This window comes from Miscanthus floridulus, chromosome 1, assembly GCF_019320115.1.
Source record: "Miscanthus floridulus cultivar M001 chromosome 1, ASM1932011v1, whole genome shotgun sequence".
NCBI classification, from domain to species: Eukaryota; Viridiplantae; Streptophyta; class Magnoliopsida; order Poales; family Poaceae; genus Miscanthus; species Miscanthus floridulus.
In genome coordinates, this window is record NC_089580.1 from 151749848 (window position 1) to 151775470 (window position 25623).

Sequence of the window (25623 nt, forward strand, 5' to 3'; positions counted from 1 at the left end):
GGAGGCGGCCCGCGGCAGGGATAGGTGAATTTGAAGAAAAAAATTAAATATTGTCGAATTTTAAAATAGTTTTCAAAAAGTGTTAAAAATAAAAAAAAATTCTATGGTTCCTCATATCTGCCATAGTTATCTATACATTTCAGCCCTTTTTTTTTTGCCTGGCCTTCAAATCTGGCCCAACCGTCCCGGTTCACTTGCCCACGTCCTCAGGTCCTCTCGTCGCTCCGTAAAAAAAAAAAAAAAAAAAAAAAAAAAAAAAAAAAAAAAAAAAAAAAACCTCCCCACGCCGCCGCCGCAACGCCTCCGTGGCTCCGTCCCGTCATCTCCCCGCGCTGTCGTTGTATCGCTTCCGGCCCCCACCGTCGCCGCGCCGCTTCCTTTCCGCGCCACCGCTGCTCTTGGCTCGCCTTCTCCCCGCATGACTGCACGGCATCGCCGCTCCCCCGTACCACCACAAGCCACCAGAAAGTTTCCCACGCAGGGCCAATTCGGCGGCGGAGGCCCACGGAAGCCGATCTCCAGCTGCAGTAGCACGCGACACTGCAGTGGCAGGGCGAATTGGCCGATGCTCGTCGTGGCGGCGGAGATGCCGCGACGGCGGCAGGCCATGATAGCACCACTACACGAGCGGCGGTGGAAGGATTTTTCTGGGCAAAGGAAGCGCTAACGGCAAGGGAAAAAGAAGAGCATGGCCTTGGCTGACTCCATGGCCGATGGCCGCCATATATTGCATCGCCGGATGCTTCATCGGCACACTGAGATGGAATTGGAATCGAATAGAAAGAGAAGAATTCCAGCTCAGATAAGAAAGGCCCTGGTAAGTTCAACACGAAATTCTTCTGTTTTTTCCTATTTAAATATTAGAGATCTTTGTTCAAACTATAAAATTGAAAGTTGCTATTGCGATATCCTGTTAATCTCGACGAGCCAAACAACGCTCCTTATCTCGTCGGCAAGGAGCTCCCCAGTGCCTCCAAATCCGGATGGAGTGTGAGGGAAGGAGCGGACATCGTGCTGCTCCGTCCCCACCTATAGGACGCGACCCTGGATCTGACTGCAGTACTCGGCGGACTCCTACAGAAGGACCATTGTGTCAGCGGCAGTGGCTTGCGTCCCTCTCTCATGATGAGTGACACTGGGGATGAAGGAAGTAATTGCAACTCTGCTGCTTCGGTGGAGAAGGTGGGGATGTTGGGCTGGATTGGAAGAGGAGCTGTTGCTGGGTGGCCATTGTTTGGATGCTCGGAATCTCAATCTGAAGTGAACAGAGCCCCTCGGATTAGGGATATCCCAGGGGCGACGACATAAACTCCTTTCTTTTCCCTGTTATTAATAATTCGAGGATCTTTGTGGAAGGAAGATGCATTAATCTTTGTGGAGAGTTGCCACCGGGTGCTCCTAATCTCGTAGTACACAAATTCATGAATCCAGATCTCGCCCGACAGGTAGACACAAACTGACAGCTGCTTGCTTTCTGCGTGTTCGCAAGGTTTGTTCAAGATGCTATTTCTTCCTCTTCTTTTTTTAATTTTCATGTCACAATGCTTGCAATCTGAAAAAAACATATAAAACAAGATATGCAAAAACTCTTATACCTCGTCCAGGACTTAGAATTGAAATTGGAATATTCCCTTTCTTCCAGGAACAAGAAAAGTGTCAGCACCTAGCGATTTCTTAAGATTGGCCCAACACCCTGATGATTGAGTGATTAGTGAGTATCTGGTCAGGTATTGCATGAGTTAAGATTATCTATTTACACTTAGCACCATATCTTTACAACAATGTGATATATACAATTGCTTCTTGTTACACACGAACGAATTGAGGCGTGAATAAATTGATATAACATAGTAATAGCTTGTACAAAAAGCCTTTTTAAGTTGATGAACATGAACAAATAGGATAGGACTAAAATAAAGGCCACCTTAGCAAAGCATATGTTTCTTTGAATGGCTGGTAATTATCAGAAATTGTGAATATGAATTATGCTTTAGTATACGATGTTTATTTATAGCCATAAAATCAACTTATAGTTTGTCTAATTCTTGAACTTCATGAATTTTCCTTTAACTTCGGTTATAGTCATCTCTTGATTTATCCTATCTAATAAAATCCTTGTTTAGGTGCCACTAAAGCCTGAGTTGAATCCATATACAACACCATAAGGCCTTCAACTAGGGAGTTTGGTGAGACATGAATTAGAGTAGCAAAGCCTGGTGGAAGATACTGGAGAGGGAAGATGTTTTGTTGTGATACTGGTGGAGGTACATAACGAGCAGGTTCAAGGCCTGACCACTAGCTGCACAAATTGGGAGGCACCTGATAATCTCCACTGGCTGGTGAACCAACCAATCTGCGGCACTTCATGGCATTGTGGGCAAGCCAAACACTTCATGACCTCGTGGAAAGTGTAGAAGATGAGAAACACCTCACACTCATTAGGGAGGGGTGGCTTTCATATATATATAACCACAAGGTCATCAGTACATTTACAATTAGGCCTCTAGATATATACATATCTAACACCCCCGCAGTCGTAGTGGGAGGTTCACGGACATATAGACTGGATCGAAAATCAGTAAATAATTGTACATGTAGGCCCTTAGTCATGATATCTGCGAACTGATGCGAGGACGGCACATGCAGAACATGAAATTCACCAAGTGCGACCTTCTAGGCCCCTAGATATATACATATCTAACAGAAAGGCGAAAAACTACAATTGCCATTATTACAGGTCAATATCATATCATAAACATTTAATTTTTTATTATTTATTTTTAACACATGTGGTGCTAATATTATTCATTTAGTTATAATGATGAATGTGCAAGATGTATACGAACTCAGGAAACAATTTTTGGGATAACTACAACATGCAAGGAGAACGAATGTGAAGACAACATGCCCACCGGTGTCCTCGAATTTCTTAGTCTTATAATTATAAAGAAAAGAAGAAGTTAGCAATATAGAATGTATTCCTTAGTTGTAACAACAGTCCTTTTTTTCTTATGACTATCTGGTCCCTGTTATGCTATGCTTATATAGTCAATAAATCCTTAGTGGACTTGTTATGTCTTGTACCACTCTTTTGATCATTGGTTGATTCATTGTGTTGTTATAAAAGGCAAGAGCTTTTTCATCAGGTAAAACCTAAGAGTACTATGTTGTATGGTAGGTGAACGGAAATCAAATTGTAGCAGATGGGCTTGTTCCATTCTTTTGATCATAAGTTGACTCATTGTGTTAACATACAAGGCAATAGATTTTTGATCATGTAAAACCTAAGACTAATATGTTGTATGGCTTTTGATCATTGGTTGACTCATTGTGTTACTAATTTACCATACAAGGCAATAACTTTTTGATCATGTAAAACCTAAGACTACTTTGTTGTATGGTAAGTCAATAGAAATAAAAATGTAGGAGAGGAGAACTGTGCAAGTAAAACAGAGTGCGTTGAACCCCGCGTCGTCCCTCCCGTGGCGACTCGGGGGTATCTGCCGCCACCGCCGAGGGGAACCTCCTAGGCCACCCTTCCGGCCGCCGTCACCGCCCCGTCCGGTGTGCGGTGGCGGCGGCCCGCGGTACTGCTGCTCAAAATGGCCGCAACCGCGCCTTCCTCCCCACCTCCCACCGCTTCCTCTCCTCCCTCTCGCCCTCCCCAACCTCTTCCTCATCCGGTGGCAGGAGCTCGGTGGCCGACGACGCTCCTAGGTCTAGGCACCGGATCAGGCTTGTTGCGGCTCTGCGGTGGTGGCGCCCCTCTCTCGTGGCTGGATCTGGCTTGGGCTGGGCCATGACGAGCCGGTGGCTGCGCCTCCAAGCAGGTGGCGGCCGGATCCGACGGGTAGGTCGCTCGTGGCAGGAGGCGGCCGAGGGCTGCGGTGGCGTCGGCCTACGGAGCCAGCCCGTGGGCGCCCCCTGGATCCATGCCTCCGAGGTCTCCGTGCCTGCGGCCTGCTCCTCATGGCACACCACGGCAGCAGGAAACGATGTGGGTGCGCCAGGACCGGATCTGGTGGACGGCAGGCGTTGCAGCCGGTGCTGCACGCTCGCACCGGCGGCGGGCTTCTTGGCGGCCAGGGGCAGCGACCTTCTGTGGCTGACCGACTCGTGCTCACGGCTACTAGCGCCAGAACTGCGGAACGGAGTCGGCGCCCCTGCTACTGCTCTTGGGCGCCGGTGGGATCTGCATGGAGTTCTGGGCGAAAGCTTTGCTCGGCTTTGGCCGGGCCGGCGACGGTGACGCCTCAGGCGCCACATACCTTCTTGGAGGTGTCATTGATGAACCCATGCTCCCCAACGGCGGCGACGGATTCTGGGCGAAAGCCCCGCCTTACATGTTGTATGGCCAGCGGCGATGGCATCCACGGTTCTACCCTTGAGCGTCACCCCCTTCCTGAAGGCGTTGCTGAAGATTCTGTCGCTTGGCTCCGTGTGGTCACCGGCTTCCACGGTTCTTTCTGTTGGTTTGTGGTGGAGTTCCTCGCTGTGCCTGTCTACGCCTTTGCTCTACTCGTGATGGTTTGTCCTGCAGCAATTGACCTTGCCTTCGTCGCTGGGCTTTCATAGCGGATGCTTTGCTGCTGAGTGTATCATGGCCGCTCCCCCTGCGAATGCTTTGCCGCAGTGGGCGTCTTCTTCGTTGGCGGATGCTTTGCCGCCGTTGCTGTCGTTGGCCTCCGCTCTGGCAGATGCTTTGCTGCCGAGTGTGTCATGGCCATTCCCTGCAGATGCTTTGCCACAGTGGGTGTCGTCGCTTCTTCCCCGGCGGATGCTTGGCCGTCGGTGGAATCCCGGACGGATGCTTTGCCGCCGTTGCTACTTGGGGTGGATACTTTGCCACCATGGCATTGTCTTGTTTGTAGGCAACCATTGTGTTGTTGTATCTTGTTTGCAGGCTCAGTTGGTAGGTTTCGGGTTTTGAGGGCAGTCGCTATTTCTTTTCTTCTTTTTCTTGTTCCTCTAAGTTGTATTCCATGTCACCTACCACTTGCTTGGTGGTCTGTAATCTGTGCTACGAGGGCTCTCTCGTAGCTGCGTCGTGTAATTCTCTCCGTCTTAATGATAAACGGGCTATATTCCCCGGTTGCGAAAAAATAACTGTGCAAGTAATTTTTGTGTTCTTGTCAATTTCTTAAGAGTCATTGAACTTCAGAAGTGTAGATAAAACAAGTACATTGCCATATTTCTGAATACCACAGTACCTAGATCACTCAGAGTGATTTGGACTTCAGGTGACACACATTTAGAAGTTTAGGAACCCATACATGCATTTTGTGAGTTTATGGACTTGATGATAGTCCCTACCCAGACCAAGGACCGACCATACATTTTATTCTACGACTTTCCTTCAAATTTGTAGCTTTCTGGTAAAATACAAAAAGGGAAACTGAGGGAGGTAAATGGCCAATAAAATACTAGGGTCTAATCAATTGTTAAATCAGATTAAAAAAAATTAGATTCAATGCCAATAAAGAGTTATCCAAGCTCATGCTTTTGAAAACCCCAATGTTTCCCTCTCAAGCACGACGGCGACGATAATAAAAGTGATATTTTCATCACATGCTCCCACTAGCCAAAACTACTTTGTTTGATCAAAATCCGGCTAAACAGCTGAAACTTTAAACCGGTTCATTGTAGCTTCAAAATATTTAGTTTGCTTGGACACATAAAGTGATATGCGTGGTTTTATTTCAAAAGTACTTTCACAATCTAATTCTACATGTTTTAGATCCAATTATCTAAAAGTGCTCTCACAACAAGAAAATGGTGGTTAAATTTAAAGCTTAATGACCACACAAAGACTAAGCATGAAGTATTTATAACCAAATGATGTCAGGACAACGTGAGTGTCCACAGAAAAGCAAAAGGGTTGGTTTCCCATCTCACCAGTACCACGCGGCTGGCCATAGAACGGGGGTGGTTTGACTTTGGCCTAACCACAACCACTCATGTCAGCATTGAACTCTCTGGGGTTCTCCTGCGTTAACAATGTCAAACGCCATGAGTCACCGCCCCACTTCCCTCCTCACCAGGCACCACGCGTTTCATTCTCTCCACACCCGAGACGACTTCACATTCACATCCATGGCGCCCACGCCGCCGACCAGCACGTGGCCTCACCGCCCCCACACATTCCTCCGGCCGCTGGCACTCGTGCTGCTCGCCATCGTCCGCCCCGCCTCGTCGCAGCTCCTCCAGCCGCCGCCGGGCGCCACCGTCTCCAGTGCATTCTCACCACCGTCACCCCCCGTGGACGGCGGCGGCGGCGGAGGGGGTAGGTTTACCCTCACCACCTCGCTCCTCTTCGTCGGTCTGATCGCCGCGCTCTTCGTGCTCGGATTCTTCTCGGCCTTCCTCCGCCGCTGCTCCGGAGCCGACACGCACCATGGAAGGCGCGGTGCCCTGACCGCCAACGCCGCCGTCGCGGCCGCTGCGTTCGCTTCCGCGGCGGCGGCCAACGGCGGCGGGAGGAGGCGCGCTGCGGGGGCGGGGCTGGACGCCTCGGCGATGGAGGCGCTGCCGGTGCTCACGTACGCGACGGCGCGGGCGGTGAAGGCGGGGCGCGGCGCGCTCGAGTGCGCCGTCTGCCTGTCCGCGTTCGACGACGCCGGCGAGAAGCTCCGGCTGCTCCCCGGGTGCTGCCACGTGTTCCACGCCGTGTGCATCGACGCGTGGCTGGCGGCGCACGTCACCTGCCCCGTCTGCCGCGCCGACCTCTCCGACCCGGCCGTCGCGGACGCCGGCCACGTCCTGGCCGCTGACCTCGCTGCCCAGGCGGGCGCCGCGCCCACCGCCGACACGGTTGTCATTGTCAACGTGGACGGGTCAACTCCAGCTGCAGGAGCAGGAGCTGGGGCAGGACAGGACACCACGTCGTGGGACGACGAGCAGGCGGAGACGGCCGAGGATCGGGTGGACCGGTTCACGCTGCGGCTGCCGGAGCGGCTCAGGCGGGAGATCGACGAGGCCAAGCGCCACCGCAGGGCACTGAGCGCGGTGACCGCGTCGTCGACCGCGCTACCGAGCGGCGGGCCGTTGGCGTCGTCGTCGGCAGCGCTTCGCACAATGTCGGCGGCGCACCCGAGCCGGCGATGGTCGGGGTTGTTCCGTGCGTTGTCGGGATCTCGACGCATGATGAGTGAGCCGGACGGCGGCCATCGGAGGGTGGTGCCGTTGCCTACCGGTACCGGCGACGGAGGGGTGGAGGTGGTGGTGGTGCGGGACGACGTGGACAAGTACTACGCGCACAGCCTCACGTTCGCTGGGTTCGTCATCGACGGCGACGTGGCGGCTGGCGACTGGAACCCGGAGGTCTTCCAGGTCAAGACCGACGTTCCGGCCGTCGTGGCATCGTCGCATCGGTGAAGAAGGCATCAGAAGGATGTTTGTTCATTTCAGCGATCCGATAGTTAGGTAGACAAATTAATTGCACCTTGTTCGGTGAATGAATATACAGCAACTGTACACTTAGAGTTATGTTAATTAGTTGTCAATGGAAAGTGCTCTTAATTTGTACATAATTATAACCGAGTTGTTGAATAATACTCGTGCTTATGAAGAATATACTAAAACGTAGAGCTATAGTTACGAATTTGCTGGTTTCTTTCTCCCGTATACGTTCACTGAAGTAGTGTGACGATTTTGTTCAGATCGAGGCTCCATTTCAGTTGATCCATCGTCGTCGCCGAATATGTTTACCAGCTGGAGTGCACTCATCAGCAGACAGCACTTAGCACTAAGCACTGCGGAAGGTGGTTGTTTACATTTCTCGAGTAAAGTACTAAAACAAGAGCACAATCATAACAGATCCATCTTGGAAAAAGTCAGCAGCTTGTTGCCGCGCCTGAGATTCCGAAATCAGAAGAGGGCGATTATGCTTCACATGCCTGACATGATCCTCATTAGCGGTAAACCATGACACTGACACCAAATTATGCATCTAAAGTCAAGGTGCTGTTTAATTGTGCAGCTGAGATGGCAATTGACCTGCTGCAGTCTATGAGCTAGTACCAGTGGATCCATTCCCCCCATATCTTGGCAAAAAAGAAGGCCTCTTAGACAAGTAAGCTTCATACTTTATGATCTTGCATGATACATACACATGCAGAGAATTTATTTTTAAACCATACCGACAGAGACTACTCTTTCAAATTATGATATAGGATTAGATTATTTCAGAAAAACTGTTAGATATCCAGGTCATTACAAGCGCACTAGCTAATACATCCTAGAATAACCAAACTCAAGTCAGGAAGACTTCAAAACTTGAGTATCTAGGCAGCAAAATGCAATGAAATGTATTGTATATATCCAGCTGCTAATTGAATAGACTCCCCACGGTCAACACAGCAGGCTAGATCTTAGTCAACTCTGGTGTATTTTAATCTTAATTTTATTATGTTCTTGCATTGCTGTAACACATCGAACCTTTCTTAGTTCAACTCTCCTGCCGAATGAGTAGTGGAGAAGAGCTTTATAAAGTTTCCAACATTTGTGTATTTTAATCAGAGTCGCAGCTCTTAGGTTGCCGTATTTTATTTTATTCCGGAGATACAGCCCCCGATCTATACGGACGACACGAAATACCTCAATATATATAGATCAAGTAGTTCATATAAATAGGATCTATACATATAGAGTTTAGTTATTGTTTTACACTGTAATACCGAATTCTAAGGAGTCCAATGGTAACTTTTATAAACAATAACAAAGAACAATATTTTAATATAAAAAAATAAAAAACGAGGAGGAATTCGAAATGAAATTCTTGATTTGCCCCTTTCTAGTCCTCATGGGGGAAATAAGAAAAAAGAAAGAGATTAAAAAAAATAAAAACCGTATGCAACTCCATTCCATTCATTAGCGAAACTAATCAATTGATTTTTTTTTGTAGGCATCCCGTTTCCAATCCCGACAGCAGCTCCCACTAAAGCAATTGTGGGTGTTGACGCTGAAACTCGTTACACGCTTGAGCATGCTATGTGGTCAGATTTAGGAATGGCCGGTTTTGTCTTCTTTATTTAATGATTATTATTTTTTGATCGGATACAACTTGGGCATATATAACTCACACACTCCACACTCACAACACACGCACACACACGCGTGCGTATCCATACATACGCAAAGAAGAAATTGGGAGGCTCTCTAGTCTCCACCCTAAAATTTATGGGAAAAATCCAGAAAAAGGTCCTAAAATTTCTGGATGACGCACGCAAATAAGAGATTGGGAGACTCTCTGGCCTCCGCCCTAAAATTTATGAAAAAAATCCAAAAAAAGGTGTGACACCAAGGTTTGAACTCTAGTGGGTAGTGTCCCACTGGACAATCCTACCACTGGTCCACAAGCCCATTCACAAACAATTATTGAATATATAAGCAATGAGAAAGATGTTTGTCACACTTTTATGGTGAGGGGCGGCTAGGTTTACGAACAAACCAACAAAGGATAACTATCACACTTACACCATAACAAGCGACTAGTTTTCGGGCAAACTAACAAAGAGATTGTAGCCCATTATGATGGCATAGCCTTAACGTTAATGGCAAGGTTCAAAAGAGGGAAGGCTTGCGGTGGATACCTAAGCATTGATAAGAGACATGGAAGGACATAGCAAGTGACAAAATGCTTCGACAAGTTGAAAACAAGTATTGATCCAGAGATTCCAGATAGGTCAAGCTTTTGAATTTCCTACCGAATCCATGAGCAGGCAAGAGACAACCCCTGTAAAATTGACAATTTTTGCCAATTCGTCAGTTCAATCTATTATTTCACATTCATGGATATCGATAAGATCCTTCAATTTTTGTAGCACCTTATCATGGCATCACTAACACAATCATGAATTTCCTTGAGTGTCCAAAATCACCAAGGAAATTAAATGATTCTTAGCCACAAACCATCAAGCAAATTCACTCAAGAATAGAAGACAAGAAAAATTAATTTCTTTGGTGGTTTTAGCACTCAAGGATGATTCCCTTGGAGGCTGTCCGCCAAAAAAATTAGGGCCATACTTAATTCGTTAAAGAGCCAAGAAAATATTACAACCACCAAGTAAATTAATTTCCTTGAGGGCCAACAACCCCAAGAAAATTATCTAGACTGCCAAGGTAATAGTTGTTTCCTTGGCTGCCCTTCAACTCCAAGGAAATTGTGATTCCTTGGCTCCCATTGACCTCCAAGGTAGTTGTGATTTCCTTGGAGGCTAGCCCTCAAGTACATGCTTACTGTCAAAAAAATGCTTGCCATAATAATTCAAGATTCTAGTCACTAAAATCAATTGGCACATGATGACATGCATATAGATCATTTTACTATGGATCATAACCATGATATTGATTCATCAATGTATCAATATGAATTTTACAAACTTGCATACAATCACATATACCAAAGTCTGCATCGAAAATGAAAAACTGATCAAGCAATACAACATTATCTGGGTCAAAATATCACTGATTTGGGATTTCAAATAGGCTCCTTAATGCTACTTTCTTCCTTCTTCATTTCCTTAGTTACACTCCTTGCCGTGTCACCTGTTGCATGGTCTTTACATATATCAAACTAAGCTTCCTCCTTGTTTTTCACAAGAATGATATGGATTCAGTGTATATGATGAAAAAAATAATGTTGGTTTGATTCTACAAAATTGCAGCAGCAGGCAGACAGATTAATGAAATGACCAGACACGTGCATCCAATTGTTCAATATTGCACCCTTAATTTGTTAACTACCGAAGGTAACAATATAAAGCTAGGTATCTTGGCAGAACTCACGGGTGCAGCCCTTCCCAACGAACCTCCTCGGCGTCTACGGCGAGAAGAACACGAGAGAGGATGACATGTGGGGCCCACATGTCATTCTCTAGGAGTATGATTTTGGATGGCCTATTTTAGGTAGTGCTGCTAGAGGAAACAAAAAAAAAGGGTAGTATTGAAATAGGTGGCTACCCAAACAGACAAGTAGGGGGTCTGATTTGATTATCACTGCTGGAGATGCTCTTAGCCTAGCCTAGCTTAATCGCTTGCCCCACTCGTTTGTACTAAGTCAGGCGAGCCCCGTCGTGCGGCCGACGACGCCTATCCTGACCATGGCAGAACTTATGGCAGCATCACGCACGTAGGGCCTGCGCGTGTGCCTTCGCACGGCCGGCTCCTTCTTCCGCGTCATGGCCACCCATGGTGAGGGGGACGACGCCGTGGAGCTTGGTCGCGCCGAGGGAGCCGTTCGACCGTGGCCTGGTGGCGCCGTGCTGCGCCTTGACTCCATGCGCAGCATTCCAGGCAACACCCACCTATAACTCATCATCTGGTACAATACTGATGGTCTTATGATGTGTTGCAAATTAAATAATCTTTTGGGATACTTATTGGTCAAGGGGTTAAAAATTTGTAATCTAACACGAGTTATAGAAATTATGGATCAAGATTTCCATGCGGGGTGCTTGATTTGGTTGTAATCTAACACTGATCTTCTTATCATCACTAACCATTTCCCACTTTTTCTTTCTTGTGTTTCAAACTAGAAATTAATTCAATTATGTCCATGTTGGTGTGGAATGTGGTGTGGGCGTTTCCGTGTAGTTTCAGTTGATGTTCTACAACCCCAATGTATCCTTAAGCGGGAGCCCGATGTCCTGCGATCAGGGATTTTGTATGGCCACCAATGGGGGTAAAAATACCGGGGTGCAGTAGTGTCAATGTGTCCTTTGAGTATAACGTCATTTTTAGTGATGGTAGGCCAACGACTGGGTACTCCATCATCGATGCACTACAATTTGATTAGGTGATGGGCAGACACAACCTAATAACGCCACCGTCATGTTCGAGTGAGTCAGGTCATATCAGTACATCGCAGTATAATATTGTTTGTTGGGCAACATTCATCGCATGAGCTATTTTGCTGCTCGTTAAAATTAACATGATCATTGACCAACTGAAAATAATTAAAGGAGTAAGGTAAATATAGGGGGGCTTCCTTCCGTCCATGATCATGACATATCTTCTAGAATTGGTTTTCAAAGTAATGGACGGAAAGAAGTCATGGACGTAGAATGACAAATACCCTATCCTACGTGGGCTGGTATAATAAGAAGGACAAGGCTAACGCGCGACCCCAGACCCGCTGCCCCGCAAGCGACTCCCCGCGCACGTCGGATCACTGGAGATTACTGTTCCTTCCCTTCAACAAGCAAAACATTTTATTTAAATTGCTATAACTTTTAAATGATTCATCCGTTTTCAATTCTGTTTGCACCAATTTGTTCTACGTGACGAGTCGAACAAAACTAGACCATACTTGCCTATATTTCGAAGAATTTTATTTTAGTAGCAATTTATGTGTAAAAATGTGCTATGAGATTTATAAAAGAATTTGCTAATATGTAATATTAAACTTGCTACTCCAAAAATATACTAAAGTTTTTACATGGTATGCACATCGATTGTTACCATGGGAATATAATAAAATTGTTATATAGAATTTACATAAAGATACTAACCTCTAAAGAGAATAGCGGCCCAAAACAATACAAGTTGCAACATGAAGGGGTAAATTATTAAAACATGTATTGTGTACCAACTAGTAGGCCAAGTTATTATACAACACAATACAAAAGACAAGAAACATGACTTGCTGCCAACTTGAGACATTTATTAAAAAACAAGGGTAGCAGTACAAAAATAAGAAAAGCTTTAACTAGGGGGCAAATTATTAGAACAAACATTGCATAAGCTGCCAACCAGAGGGGCCAGTTATTATAAAACCCACTATATAAATTGGGAAACAGGACTAGCTAAAAATTAGAGGGACATTTATTTAAAAAGACATGAGTAGCAACCCAAAATAAGACAAGTTACACTGTGAGGGGCAAATTATTAGAAGATGCATTGAATAAGGTGCCAACTTAGAGGGTAAGTTATTATACAACTAATACGTAGAATTTAGGAATGCATTCGAACATAAAAGGGTGACTGAGAACTAAAACTAAAACATTAAAAAAACATGACTGAAAACTAAAACTAAAAAAACTAAAAAAAAACTTGACTGAAAACTGAAACTGGGAGCAAAATCTTTTGTGGCAACTTAAGTATTTAATGGCTATCCTTTTGTAACAACTTATACATTGTAGGTGGGGCAACTAATATGCAGTATTTTGAAAAACATTTGAACCTAAAAATATGACTGAAGTCTGAAACTAAAAAAAACTTAACTAAAAATGAAACAAAAAAGAACTGAAAAAACTGAAAACTGAATTTTTTTTAAAAAAAACAGAGAGCTGAAACTAAAAGAAACAATGAAAAAACAAAAATGAAACAAAAACTAAAACTAAAAAAATGATTCTTCACGACGACGACAGCAACATCCACCAGCCCACCTGTTCACCATAAGCTTGGCGAGCACAGCATCCTTAGGGTCAGTGGGCCTTGGGTCAACCAGGTCGTTGGGTCGGACTATAGGCCAGGTTACTCGCGCGGACGCGGACGCACAGCGCAGGACGCGGGAGTCGCGCGCTCCACCAGGAGCACGACCGTACGCGGATTAACTTTTGCGTAATAAGAATGACGTAAAATCAATTGTCATAAATCTGTGACCTCAAAACCAATGTCATAGATTTATGATATTAGCATATAAACGACATGAAAGCATGGTTTAAACCGCATGGTTTTTGACACCAGCTTTTTCGTCATACAGGTGTCACAAATTCTAATGTGACTTAAATTCCATATATTATGACAAAGATTAATGGTCATAAACCCTCACATCTCTTGTAGTGTTTCCGTGAAGACGTTGCGCGTGCTCAAGAATAGGAACGGCTAGCCAGTGACGTCGAGTGATGAGGGGACATCTGAATCAACTGTATTGAATGAGCTGTAGCAAATATTAGACACGGGGCTAAACACATGCATCTCAGTGGCTTCCAACGAGATGTTGAGGATTGGATGTCGCTCTTGTATAACAGTCTTGGAGTGTTCACGAACAGATACTACAGTTGTACCTAGATGAGAGGCGCAAAAAAAAAAAAACAGTCTTGGAGGGTGAAAGGTCTCGTTGCATGCGAGGCTGAACTGGCCCTGCCAAGAACAGCACTCGTTGTCACTTATGCCGAATAGGCAGTGAATGTCTACATTGCCGCAATTGTGGATGCATCTTGCCTCCGAACTGTGAGGGTCCGGACTCCGGAGCACCAATCTAGCTAAACCAAGTGTCATCCATTTGACCGACTCTCTTTAGTCTAAATCCACACTAAGGATCCTTAGGAAGTTGTCATCCGCACCTCCTCTTTAAGATATTTTATGGTTAAGTTGCACCACAAGAACCAATCATCAAGCGACTCACATATCAAAATCACATTATATGAAAGGATTTTTACTATTTGCTGAATGATCATTGACCATAAAAGAAAATACATTGATATATAGTCTTAAACATAACATCTACATGATCAGGTAGTAACCCATGTTCTAACCAATGGCATGCCGGCGTGGGCGCTGCAACCGGCGGCGCCCCTCCCCAGTGTCGGAGCGCCGCCCACCTGATGCGGTTAGCCTCCCCGGCAGCCCTTCCCGATGCGACCTGCCCTGGGTGGTGCGGGCCTTCCCGACGTGTACATCGAAAAGAACATGACATATGATGATATGTGGGCCCTACGTGTCATTTACTAGGAAGATGGTTTTGGATGACCTATTTTAGGTAGTGTTGCTGGAGGAAACAACAAAAATAGATAGTATTGAAATAGGTGACTTTTCAAACATATAAGTAGAAGATCTGATTTGGGTAGCATTACTAGAGATGTACTAAAGATGCTCTTAGCCTAGCATGGCTTGGTGGAATCGTTCGCCCACTCGTTTCTACTAATCCAGGCCATGACCCTCTTTTTTGCAGCCTGTTCGTTTCGGCTGGATTGACTTATAAGCTATGATTGAAAGTGCTGGTTAGTTTGGTATGAGAGAAAAATACTGTTGGTTGGCTGATAAGCTAAGATTTATAAGCCAAATACAGGCTGCCGAACAAGCTGTTGGTTGTTGGAGCCTGGCTATGGCCCCAAACAGACCCAAACTGCATTGCTGGCACGCAACCGACACACCCATAAACAGTGATTAACTTATCTTAGATCCGGAATTTACTGCAGTACCATCTAGCATACTCCTACACATTTCCAAATCCCATATTTTTGTTGTGAATGTGAAGTCAGTATTATCCACCCGACTGCAGAGTGCAGATGCAGACGGCGCCCACTCTCCCCACCACTCCCTGTTCCACTTCTCTCCTATGGCCGCACCGACCTCCCCAGCGAGTCCCGCCCCCGCCGCGCGCCTCCCGACCATGGCGGACATCATGGCGGCGTCGCGCGCGCAGGGCCTGCGCGTGCGCCTTCGCACGGCCGGCCCCTTCTTCCGCGTCACGGCCACCCGCGGTGAGGGGGAGGACGCCGTGGAGCTTGGCCGCGCCGAGGGCGGCGTCCGCCCTTGGCCTGGCGGCGCCGTGCTGCACCTTGACTCCATGCGCATGACGCGCGCCACGCTGAGCGTCCCGGACCGGCCACTGTTCGGGCTGGGGATGTTCCTCGGCGCCGTCGCCGTGCGGCACGGCTTCGACGCCGGTTGCAGGCGCGCCGAGCTGCTCGCCATTAACGACACGCCGCTCTACCACGACAAGGTATAGTATAATCGCAGTCTCTATCCCCTGGATGTGCTTCTGATGTATGTTGATTTGGCAATGTTGGCATGCCATGAAATTCCTACGGTTGGGTAGCTTCAGAGTTTGCAGTGTAGTAGTCAAAATTCACTTGTTCTGACATCAAATTCAGTCGTTACATCAATCAGTATTGGCAGTGTGGTGTTGCGGACCGTAAATTTACTTTCTGAGTTTGTGTCAAATGTTTGAAATGGAGAAGAAGCAAGGATGCGTGAAGTTTGAAAAATACTATTTGCAGTAGAATCATTGACAACAAATAGTCTCAGTATTTTAATAGTTACTTCACACGTTTTTGCTTGAAAACTGAACATTGGTCCCTGTTCTTGTCAATTCCCATATCATTCTTGCTATTACCTTCCTTTTTTTAGAAAAAAATAATAATATTTTTTTGCCTACTAGTTAATGGGATGCAATGATCTAAAATTGGAAGCTGCAACTACTAGATGTAGATTATTACAGATTCATAAAATTAATGCTTGCTTTTTGGAGTGCCTGATCTCGACACAAGATGTCACGTTTTGAATGTATGATACTTCCCATGGTGGACTCTAGCAACACATTTGAAACTTTCTTCGTTGTTGTCAGCTCGTTAGATTCTACACGAGGATGGGTTTCAAAGCAGTTCATGAGGTTGATGGATCATCAATCAGTGATCTTGGTCACATGTTGGTGTGGGGAGGTAGGGGTACAAGAATGGATGCTAATATTGAAGAGCTCCTTATTAAGTGGGGAAAAAGATTCAGACCACAAGACTAAAAAGTGGATGCTAATACTGATAAGTTTTGTTGAGACATGCAATTTTTGCAGCATGCAAATCTTATTTGGATGCAATAAGGTATAAGCCTTGCTTCAAATTTTCTTAACATACAGTTACTGCACATAAAGATCTTGCTATGTTGCAGTTGTTCAGTACATCCAATTGAATTTGTTATAAAGTTTTCAATGCAGTGAATGTGAATACATAAGGTTATCTCCTTTACACCTTATATTCTAAAATAGTGGTGAGCTGTTATTTGATTGGGAAAGTGTGAATTACATTTGCCTACAAGGACTGTCCATTTTATCTAGATTGAAATGGAGTGAGTAAATTTTCTCAGGGAATTTTAGGATTCTGAATGAGTTCGGTCCAAAATTTTCCCATTTAAATAGAATTACGAGGTATGAAAAGGGTGGATTAAATTTTTAATTACCCATCATCTCTTATCCAACTAATGAGTTGACATGTCATATTTAAAGCCAATCCATGCACAAGGGAAATACCATAGTAGATTAGTAATTCCTGGTTAAGGCTCTGTTTGTTTCAGCTTCCTGAGAGCTTTTGGACCTTCCAAAAGCCAAACAGCTCACGGAAGCGGCTTTTGGCTTCCGTGAGCTTTTTGGCTTTTGGAAGGTCCCAAAGCTGATATCTAAAAGCTCGATATTATGGCCTACTTATTCTATAGGCTCAACTGCAAGGTTTGTAATGGCATGATCTAGTGACATGGTGTAGAGATTTCGTTACATAGATCTGATTGTTGTGTATGTCCCATTTAGCATCTGCTGTCTCCTCTGTTTTTCATTCCATGGATATGAGTACTCATATGCAATCCTTTGATGGTGACATGAAACTAATCCAATTGTCATATTGTCTCATGGAAATTGCAGCCTATCTAGGATGGATCTATTTTTTTTCCCTGGTGCTTTGACAATGTGATCACTGCTAGGAGTATATATGGATTCTTGTATTGTACCTTAGACTAAATGCCACTCTGGTCCTTTCTTTATTTGAAACAGTAATCTATTGTGCTGATGAATGAATGATTGCTGATTTCCTTATGTTGGACTTTGACCTATGAACTTCATCATGTTACTGTAAAGTGTAAATAACAACCTTAGTATTTTGTTACCTACTGCTGCTCTAGAGCTGCTTAGTCTCATCTTCTTGTAGTTGTAGGCCACCGTATTTTGTTATCACCTACCTAGGGAACCCAACCCACTGCTGCCGGCGAAGACTTTTGGTAGGCTAAGGAAGGGGCAATGGCTCTGGCTGCAGTTCTTGATCACTTAGCCGACGGCTTGCCGGCGGTGAAAGCTGTTCTGGTGCTGGTCTTCCCTCTCCTCTTCATTCTGCTGCGCCACTTCAGTGATTCAGCAAGGAGCAGCCAAGAACACAAGAGGATGCCTCCTTCCCCTCTGGCGATGCCGCTCATCAGGCACCTCCACCTCATCGCCGGTGGGCTCCCACACGTCTCTCTGCGTGACCTCGCCGCGCGGCAGCAGGGTGACGGGGGCCTCATGCTGCTCCACCTCGGAACGGTCCCGACGCTGGTGGTCTCGTCCCTGCACGCCGCGCGGCAGATCCTGCGCACGCACGACGCGTCGTTCGCCTCGCGGCCGGGGTCCGTCGTCGGCAACATACTCTCGTACGGGCCGTCGGGCGTCGGGTTCGCGCCCTACGGCGAGTGGTGGCGGCAGGCCAAGAAGCTGGTCACCACGCACCTGCTCGCCGCGAAGAAGGGGCAGTCCTACCGCGCCGCCCGAGAGGAGGTAACTGATCGTCAAGATCCCCGGCGATTCACTGCCTGATCGATTGACCAGTGCCTAGCCCATTTGTATGAGGATTTCAGGTGGGCGCTTAGCAGCCAAGTTCCCGGAACGTTGGGAAAGTGGTACGGGAACGCTGTACGTGGTACGACTTCCTCAAAAACTACGGAACAGAAGGGGTATACAGCTTCAGCTTGTTCCTTCAAGTACGGGAACGCGTACCGCATCTAATTGGAACGCGCAAGGAACGTGGTGGTTGGTTCATGCAGGTTAAAGTCTTTTTTGAGCATGCCGAGTTCGAATCCCTCAGCCTCTTCTTTTATCCAGTCCGTTTTTTTTGGGTCGTTGGATTTTCCATCCATCAAATAGGAACCCTAAAGCCCATTCCAAGATCCAGGCCGCACCAACACCATCCCGCCGCCGCCACCCACGCACGGCGCACTCCGCTACCACCCACGCATGGGCACGCCGCCGCCACACACGCACGGACACGCCGCCGCCCATCGCCGCATCCTGAGAAGCCCGTTCCTGCTGCGGAACTGTGACGACATCGAAGCTGCGGCGCTGTGGGAGCGGGACAACGGGTTCGCCGTTCACTGGGCTCGGCATCTGTCGACAGAATATCGTCGGCAGTCTTCCAAGGGGTATCCCACGAAGGTAGATTGATCGGCAGAGGTGCGCGTAATCAAGAACAAGAAGGCAACAAAGACACAAGAGTTAAACAGGTTCGGGCCGTCAGCACGACGTAATACCCTACTCCTGTGGTCTGTCGGTTTGTATTGGCTATCGTATGATATTGCGTGTGATCCGATGCCTTAGGCAAAGTCTAGGATCCGTATGGGGATGTCGACTAGGGGACCCTTGCCCCTCCTTATATGCTCTGGAGGGGTAGGGTTACAAGAAAAGTATCATATTTGGTATTATGATAGAATTACAATATCTGTAAGAGTCCTAATAAATCATATCTTGCGGTGTACGCCGACCAGTGCCGTGCACCGCAAGTCTTGATGTCGTGGGCTAGGACCGTCCTTGATGGTGCGGCACATGTCCATCGCTGTGGGTACCTGGGGTTATACCCCCACAGCTAGTCCCCGAGCTCCTTGTATCCTTTGAGCAGCGCCGTCTTGAACAAGTCTGACCAGTTTGACGTGAAGTCGACCAGTTTCACTGGTGATCCAAGCAGTGGCAGTCGAAGCCGACCAGTTTAACTGGTGACCTGGGCGATGAAAATCAAAGCCGACCAGTTTAACTGGTGACCTGGGCGGTGAAAGTCAATGGCGACTAGTTTAACTGGTTAGGAGACCTCGAACTTAGCCAAGTAAGGCTTGCCAGAAGGATGTAAGGGGCTCAAGATAAAATTTGAAAATTCTTCTCCGTAGGAGAAGTGTAGCCACTTAGACTCCGTAAATAAGGAGGGTAAATCAAGAAAAAAAGCACTACATTCATCGTTAGGTGAAGTGTAGCCACTTAGTCCTCGAGCCTGCTGGAAGATGAAGAATGAATCTTGTAGCAGGGTCAAAGAAAAAAAAGTCTGACAGCTTACCGACGTCATCTGACATGCGCGTATCAAAACCCCAGACGTGCTGCCCAAGATCAACATCCTGATCCGAACAACATGGAGCAGCTCGATAGCACACCGATGAGACGTAGCAAGACCCGGCCGCCAAGGGAGTCCCTAGCTTAGCTGGAGATTCTTGCACGAAGAATCCGAACGCCGAGGAGTCCCTAGCTTAGCTGGCGACGCTTGCACGAAGAATCCGAACGCCGAGGAGTCCCCAGCTTAGCTGGCGAGCCCCCAGCGTGGCTGACGATGAAGCGACGAACAATCCAAACGTCGTGGAGTCCCCAGCTTAGCTGGCGAGCCCCCAGCGTAGCTGACGATGAAGCGACGGACAATCCGACCAGTTGGTTGGCGAAGAATCGAGCACCGAGCAGCCCAACCAACTGGCCGGCGGCGAAGTGAGCGCTGAGTAGAAATTAGCGCCGAACAGTCCAACCAACTGGTTGGCGACGAAGTTCATGAACCTAGCGGTCCAACCAGTTGATCGGCGGAGAAGTCCGAATGCCAGGTAGTGCGACCACCCGAACGCCAAGGAGTCCTCAGCTTAGCTGGTAAACCCCCAGCGTAGCTGACGATGAAGCGCGAGCGACGAACAGTCCGGCCAACTGGTCGGCGGTGAAGTGTGCATTGAGTAGAAGTGACCGGCGAACAGTCCGATCAACTGGTCGGCGACGAAGTCCATAAACCTAGCAGGCCGACCAGTTGATCGGTGGAGAAGTCCGAGTACCAGGTGGTCCGACCACCTGGATGATGATCCTACAATACAAATATGTAGAACGGGTAGTACATGATGTAAAAATAAAATATATGAGCTCGACGATGAAGAAAACAGAGCGGAGTAGATAAATATTATGTTTGTTTGAAGTGTTCATATTTTAAATATGAGTAACTTCTTTCCAGTTGGTTCTATATCACGTCACCAGCCCTTACTAGTCCAAACTCTATAGCGCGGAGTGGCCGACACCCGTGTACGCGTAAGAGAGAGAGCATTGCCAAAGAGCCGCTGCTGACTGTCCATAACGCAAAGCGTGGCTCGTGCACGTGTAGGAGCGAAGTCGAGGACAGGGCCGTTTCTAGGTGCCGCAAGTAAGAACGTGGCTGGTCGACGAGTCGAATGGAGAATATCTTAAAGATATTTCGCATGGAAAACAAATGGAGATTATTGGAGACATTAATCATGGAGATATATTGGAGAAATAACAATAGGAGAAAACATGGCGAAACTTGGAGAAAATTGTATTAAATTTAGATATAGGAAGGGTGCTTATCTTTAGTGAGAATGTCTGATCGGCAACGTATGACGTTATCTGGTCGGGTTTGGAGCTCTTCGGCCTGTCGTCATGGTGGCGGTCGTGGTCATCATAGCACAGTTCTACACAGCGATCATCGTTGCGATGCAGCTGGCGTCGGAACGAGTAGTCCGGGCGATGTCGTCCTTATGGTGCTGGTCAGCCTTAGGCAGATCAGTTTCGGGGAGATTGTTGACGTAACCGTATTCGATCTGGTCGGAGAAGCGATACTGCATGACGCTTTGATAGACGGTCGAGCGGAGCAGTCGGCGATTGGGTCGGCGAGAGGATAGATGTCTCCAATCTGGTCGGCGAATTTGTCCCTTAGGGCATCCTGATGGATGGTGGTCGTATCCCCTGGAGTTTCCCGATCGGCCTCCGATAGATCGGAATCGGAAGGTGGTCGGCGTCGAACCGAAGTGGTCAGAGCCGATTCCGTGAGGGTGAGGCATTCGGCGAGCTTCTGGCCGACCTGATCGATGGATGCGATCAAATTGTTGTTGCCGACCTGCTTCCTCGAGTAGCGGGGCAGCAGGCGGCGAGTTGTTGGTGAAGACGACCTCGGAGGCGGTTCCGAGATCGGATTTGCTGTTGCAGGCGTTGGTGTGGTCGGCGCAGAATCGATCTGCACCGGCTTGAAGATCTCTCCGTCTCCGACAGCATTGATGACCCAAGAGATCGATCCGACCGTAAAGATCTGGCCGGGCTCTGGAGAGGACGAAGAGCTTAAAAAGTGTACCATCTTGTTCGTCATGGAAACAGCACGCACACCCCTACCTGCCGCGCCAACTGTTGACAGAATATCGTCGGCAGTCCTCCGAGGGGTATCCCACGAAAGCAGATTGATTCGCAGAGGTGCGCGTAATCAAGAACTAGAAGGCAACAGAGACACAAGAGTTAGACAGGTTCGGGTCGTCAGTACGACGTAATACCCTACTCCTGTGGTCTGTCGATTTGTATTGGCTATCGTATGATATTGCGTGTGATCCGATGCCTTAGGCAAAGCCTAAGATCCGTATAGGGATGTCGACTAGGGGACCCCTGTCCCTCCTTATATGCTCTGGAGGGGTAGGGTTACAGGGAAAGTATCATATTTAGTATTATGATAGGATTGCAATATCTGTAAGAGTCCTAATAAATCATATCTTGCGGTGTACGTCGACCAGTGTCGTGCGCCGCAAGTCTTGATGTCATGGGCTGGACCGTCCTTGATGGTGCGGCACATGTCCATCGCCATGGGTACCTGAGGTTATACCCCCCACCGCATCCTGGCAGCCCAAGCGACCACAACGACTCCGAGTCAGGTTCCATCGTCCCGCCTTGTTCCCGTTTCGCGAATCAGAACGAAGTTCCCGGAACGGGAACGTGGGGCACGTTCCCGTCCCCCGGCTGCTATGGGTGGGCGCAGTGATAGCCAGGATCCGTGGTGCGGCCGCCGCACACGCGCCTGTGGACATGAGTGAGCTCCCGAGCTCGTTCACCAACGACATACTCTGCCGCGCGGTGGCAGGGAGGTGGTTTAGGGTGGAGGGCCGGAACAAGGTGCTCCGTGAGCTGATCGATGCCGGCATGGCCGTCGTGGGGGGATTCAACCTGGAGAACTTCTACCCTCGTCTGGCAAAGGTAGCCGGCGGCGTGCTCACGTGGCCAGCACGCCAGAGAGCTGAGAGGCTGAGGTGTCGGTGGGACAACATCTTTGATGCTCTGATTGATGAGCACGCGAGAGAGATGGCAGGTGCAGATGGTGGCACAGACCTGCAAGATAGTGACTTCATACATGTGCTCTTGTCCGTACAAGAAGAGTATGGACTCACCAGAAACAGCATCAAGGGTATCCTAGCTGTGAGTTCACCAAATGCATATCATTTCCTCCTCAATTTCTTGGAGAGCAGAATTTGCAATCTGAAACATCTCCTCATGATTAATCTATGTGTTTGTTTAAGTTTTCTTACCTTGAAATGAACAACAGGATATGTTTACAGTGGGCATTGACACGGCATATCTGGTCCTAGAGTTTGCCATGGCTGAGCTCATGCTGCATCAAGATGCTTTGGCCAAGCTACAAGCCGAGGTGAGGAAGACAATGCCGGACGTCCAGGAAACAATCATTGAGGGAAATCTAGCTGGGATGCCCTATCTAATGGCAGTCATCAAAGAGACACTCCGCCTCCAGCAGCCATCGTCGCTCCTTGTTCCACATCTCTCCCTGGAGGATTGTGATGTGGACAACTACATGGTTCCTGCTGGCACAACTGTGTTCATCAACGCCTGGGCAATTGGGCGTGACCCGAAGATGTGGAATGCCCCAGAAGAGTTCATGCCAGAGAGGTTCATAGACAGTAAGGGAGACATAACTGGTGCGGAATTCAGAGGAAACGACTTCCAGTTTTTGCCATTCGGGTCAGGGCGGAGGATATGCCCTGGGGTAAACTTTGCATTGGCTTTGGTTGAGATCATGTTGGCAAACCTTGTATATCACTTTGACTGGGAGCTGCCTGAAGGTGTGCATAATGTTGATATGACCGAGGTGTTCGGGTTGGCAGTGCGTCGGAAAGAGAAGCTCCTCCTCATCCCAAGGTTTCATCCTCCCCCAGTACACAAGAGTAGGTCACCTGGTGGGGAGTAAGACAGGTAGATCTTTTCTGTTCTTCAGCTAAAGTTTTAGGAGTATCAGTATATATAATTACTCTAGCAAGTACCCTCTGCTATTCAAGCCTGAGCATGGAACTCCAAAAATTGAGATTGGGGAGGGCTAGAATGTACCCTTTCCGTAGTAATTATATATTGTAAGTGTTGCAACCTCCTTTCTTTTTCCAGAAAAAGCAGTGCTCGCATCATTGCAACCTTCTCTTGTTATATGATAGCAACTCCTTATGTGATGTGTGTGGGAAGGACGAACTTGAGGATTCGTCCCATGCGGTTATATAACCGGTGTGATCATGCCGTCAGCCTAAGGCAAGTGATGAGACAGTACTGGCTGCTACCCCCTGAAGAGCACCTACACTATTCAGGTCCAGATTGCCTTGTGATTGTCATTGGAGACTCCACTAGAACTGCATCGATTGTACGTATAGGCTCGATGAAGTTCCTGACAAATTTCTGGGATGCACTATTCACCACCCGGCAACAGTTTTTTTTTTTTTTTTTTTTTTTTTTTTTTTTTTTTTGGATGAGGGGTTCCATCCGGCAACAGGTGGGGACAGACAGAAAGGTAAAGCAAAAAAAAAAACCCTTTCGGGGCAAAATGAGCTCGCCCATGCAGCACCTACACCATTCATCGATTGTAGGGATTGTAGCCCATGATCTCGCACACCATATATAGTGCGGTATGATGTACTCCGTAATCGCTATCGGGTGTGTGTCGAGCATATAATTGTTCATAATTACATGAACCCAATGTTTTCCTCTTTGTACTCACTAGGTAGCGTGTCCGTGCGTTGCTACGGGATAGCTAACATTTTGTACTAAAAACACATGGATCGCACGATAAGATAATAATACTGTAAAAATTAAATACCAACGTTAAAGTGACATTTAATCCAAAAAACAAAGTTTATGAATTTAACACAGTCATGGAGTGCGAGATGTCGTAGGCTCACAAACTCTACTTTATAGACCTTTCCGTGATGCGGCTAAGATAATGTTTTATATTGACAGGAAGAAATCTTCGATATCCATTTCTTTCGTGCGCCAATATATCCACGAACTCTATGTCATCCTATACACAGGTTCGAGTAAATATTAGTGCCTGTCACATGGGTAATACTATGTGTCTTGAAAAATCTCTCACAAAACCTTAAAACAAAGTATGTTATACTCATCGTATAAATATGTGTTACTTTAGATCTATTCCACGCAAACATATACGGTAAAATAAGAAGTGAAAATTTATATAAAAAATAAAACAAAAAATCAGTTTTATTAAGATTGATGTCATATATATTGTATAACTAAAAGTAGCTTTTAGCGTGTTCAAATTTCACAGCACCATTAGCCCTGCTTTTGGGTGCGTTTGGTTGAGGAGCTATGACTTCTATAAAAACTACCGCCAGCCTCTTTCAGTTACGAGCGGACCCTAAACGCCAGCCTCTTTCAGTTACGAGCGGACCCTAAACGTACTGCCTCTCATCCAAGGTAGGACCTTCTCGTTGGACACCAGATAATTAGCAGTTTCAACGCCTCTTTGGCCAGGTTGAATAGTTCACAGAGCCCAGACCGCATTGATGGTGACTCCCTTTCCTTCATCTTCAACTACAGATGGTATGCCGATAAAACACTAACAAAAACACGTAGGTGATGTGCGAGACGTGTGGCAATAGTTTAATTTAAGAGACAGCCTAGCTACATAGCAAAAAAAACTACACATTTCACAAGCACAACATGAGCTATGAGTAGATTACATGTCTTATATAGATGTGGCAACTAACACAATATACATTATAGGTGAAGACTCTATAAGTATGGAGTGTATAATGTGTACATCTTGCTCTTGAGTGGATGTCACCTGTATATGCTTGTGCAACCTCTGTCTCAAAAGAAAATAA

General features: G+C 47.0%; 3 protein-coding genes and 1 long non-coding RNA gene across 7 annotated transcripts; all 4 read left to right on the top strand.

Moving 5' to 3' along the window:
• Window positions 1-286: 286 nt before the first annotated feature.
• LOC136497918 (uncharacterized) lies at window positions 287-3139 on the top strand. 3 transcript variants are annotated; one of them, XR_010769463.1, is made up of 4 exons: window positions 287-1489; window positions 1643-1727; window positions 2124-2737; window positions 2814-3139. It is a non-coding gene; the product is annotated as an uncharacterized lncRNA (long non-coding RNA). The 3 variants fall into 3 exon arrangements; XR_010769462.1 differs by having other exon boundaries at window positions 2124-3139; XR_010769464.1 differs by having other exon boundaries at window positions 1643-1711; window positions 2124-3139.
• A 2839-nt stretch (window positions 3140-5978) lies between these two features.
• LOC136497929 (E3 ubiquitin-protein ligase Os03g0188200-like) lies at window positions 5979-7553 on the top strand. The gene has a single exon (XM_066493833.1). The coding sequence runs from the start codon at window positions 5998-6000 to the stop codon at window positions 7372-7374; it is 1377 nt and encodes a 458-aa protein (XP_066349930.1). The 5' UTR covers window positions 5979-5997; the 3' UTR covers window positions 7375-7553.
• Window positions 7554-15233: 7680 nt separating this feature from the next.
• On the top strand, window positions 15234-17521 carry LOC136544000 (uncharacterized). 2 transcript variants are annotated; one of them, XR_010780806.1, is made up of 3 exons: window positions 15234-15667; window positions 16292-16541; window positions 17351-17521. XR_010780806.1 is itself a non-coding variant. In XM_066536296.1 (2 exons), exons 1-2 carry the CDS (start codon window positions 15281-15283, stop codon window positions 16460-16462), a joined length of 558 nt encoding a protein of 185 aa, XP_066392393.1. In that variant the 5' UTR covers window positions 15234-15280; the 3' UTR covers window positions 16463-17521. The 2 variants fall into 2 exon arrangements, 1 of the variants encoding a protein (XP_066392393.1); XM_066536296.1 differs by having other exon boundaries at window positions 16292-17521.
• A 135-nt stretch (window positions 17522-17656) lies between these two features.
• On the top strand, window positions 17657-23922 carry LOC136544013 (indole-2-monooxygenase-like). The gene is made up of 3 exons (XM_066536307.1): window positions 17657-18233; window positions 22476-22921; window positions 23049-23922. Exons 1-3 carry the CDS (start codon window positions 17723-17725, stop codon window positions 23703-23705), a joined length of 1614 nt encoding a protein of 537 aa, XP_066392404.1. The 5' UTR covers window positions 17657-17722; the 3' UTR covers window positions 23706-23922.
• Window positions 23923-25623: the final 1701 nt, after the last annotated feature.

Bases quoted from the DNA above. Each gene is read 5' to 3' on its own strand.
- LOC136497929 (XM_066493833.1), top strand. From the start codon at position 5,998: ATGTCAAACGCCATGAGTCACCGCCCCACTTCCCTCCTCACCAGGCAC.
- LOC136544000 (XM_066536296.1), top strand. From the start codon at position 15,281: ATGGCCGCACCGACCTCCCCAGCGAGTCCCGCCCCCGCCGCGCGCCTC. The intron at 15,668-16,291 runs GTATAGTATAAT...CGTTGTTGTCAG, and splicing joins CGCCGCTCTACCACGACAAG to CTCGTTAGATTCTACACGAG.
- LOC136544013 (XM_066536307.1), top strand. From the start codon at position 17,723: ATGGCTCTGGCTGCAGTTCTTGATCACTTAGCCGACGGCTTGCCGGCG. The intron at 18,234-22,475 runs TAACTGATCGTC...CCCGGCTGCTAT, and splicing joins CCGCGCCGCCCGAGAGGAGG to GGGTGGGCGCAGTGATAGCC. The intron at 22,922-23,048 runs GTGAGTTCACCA...AATGAACAACAG, and splicing joins GCATCAAGGGTATCCTAGCT to GATATGTTTACAGTGGGCAT.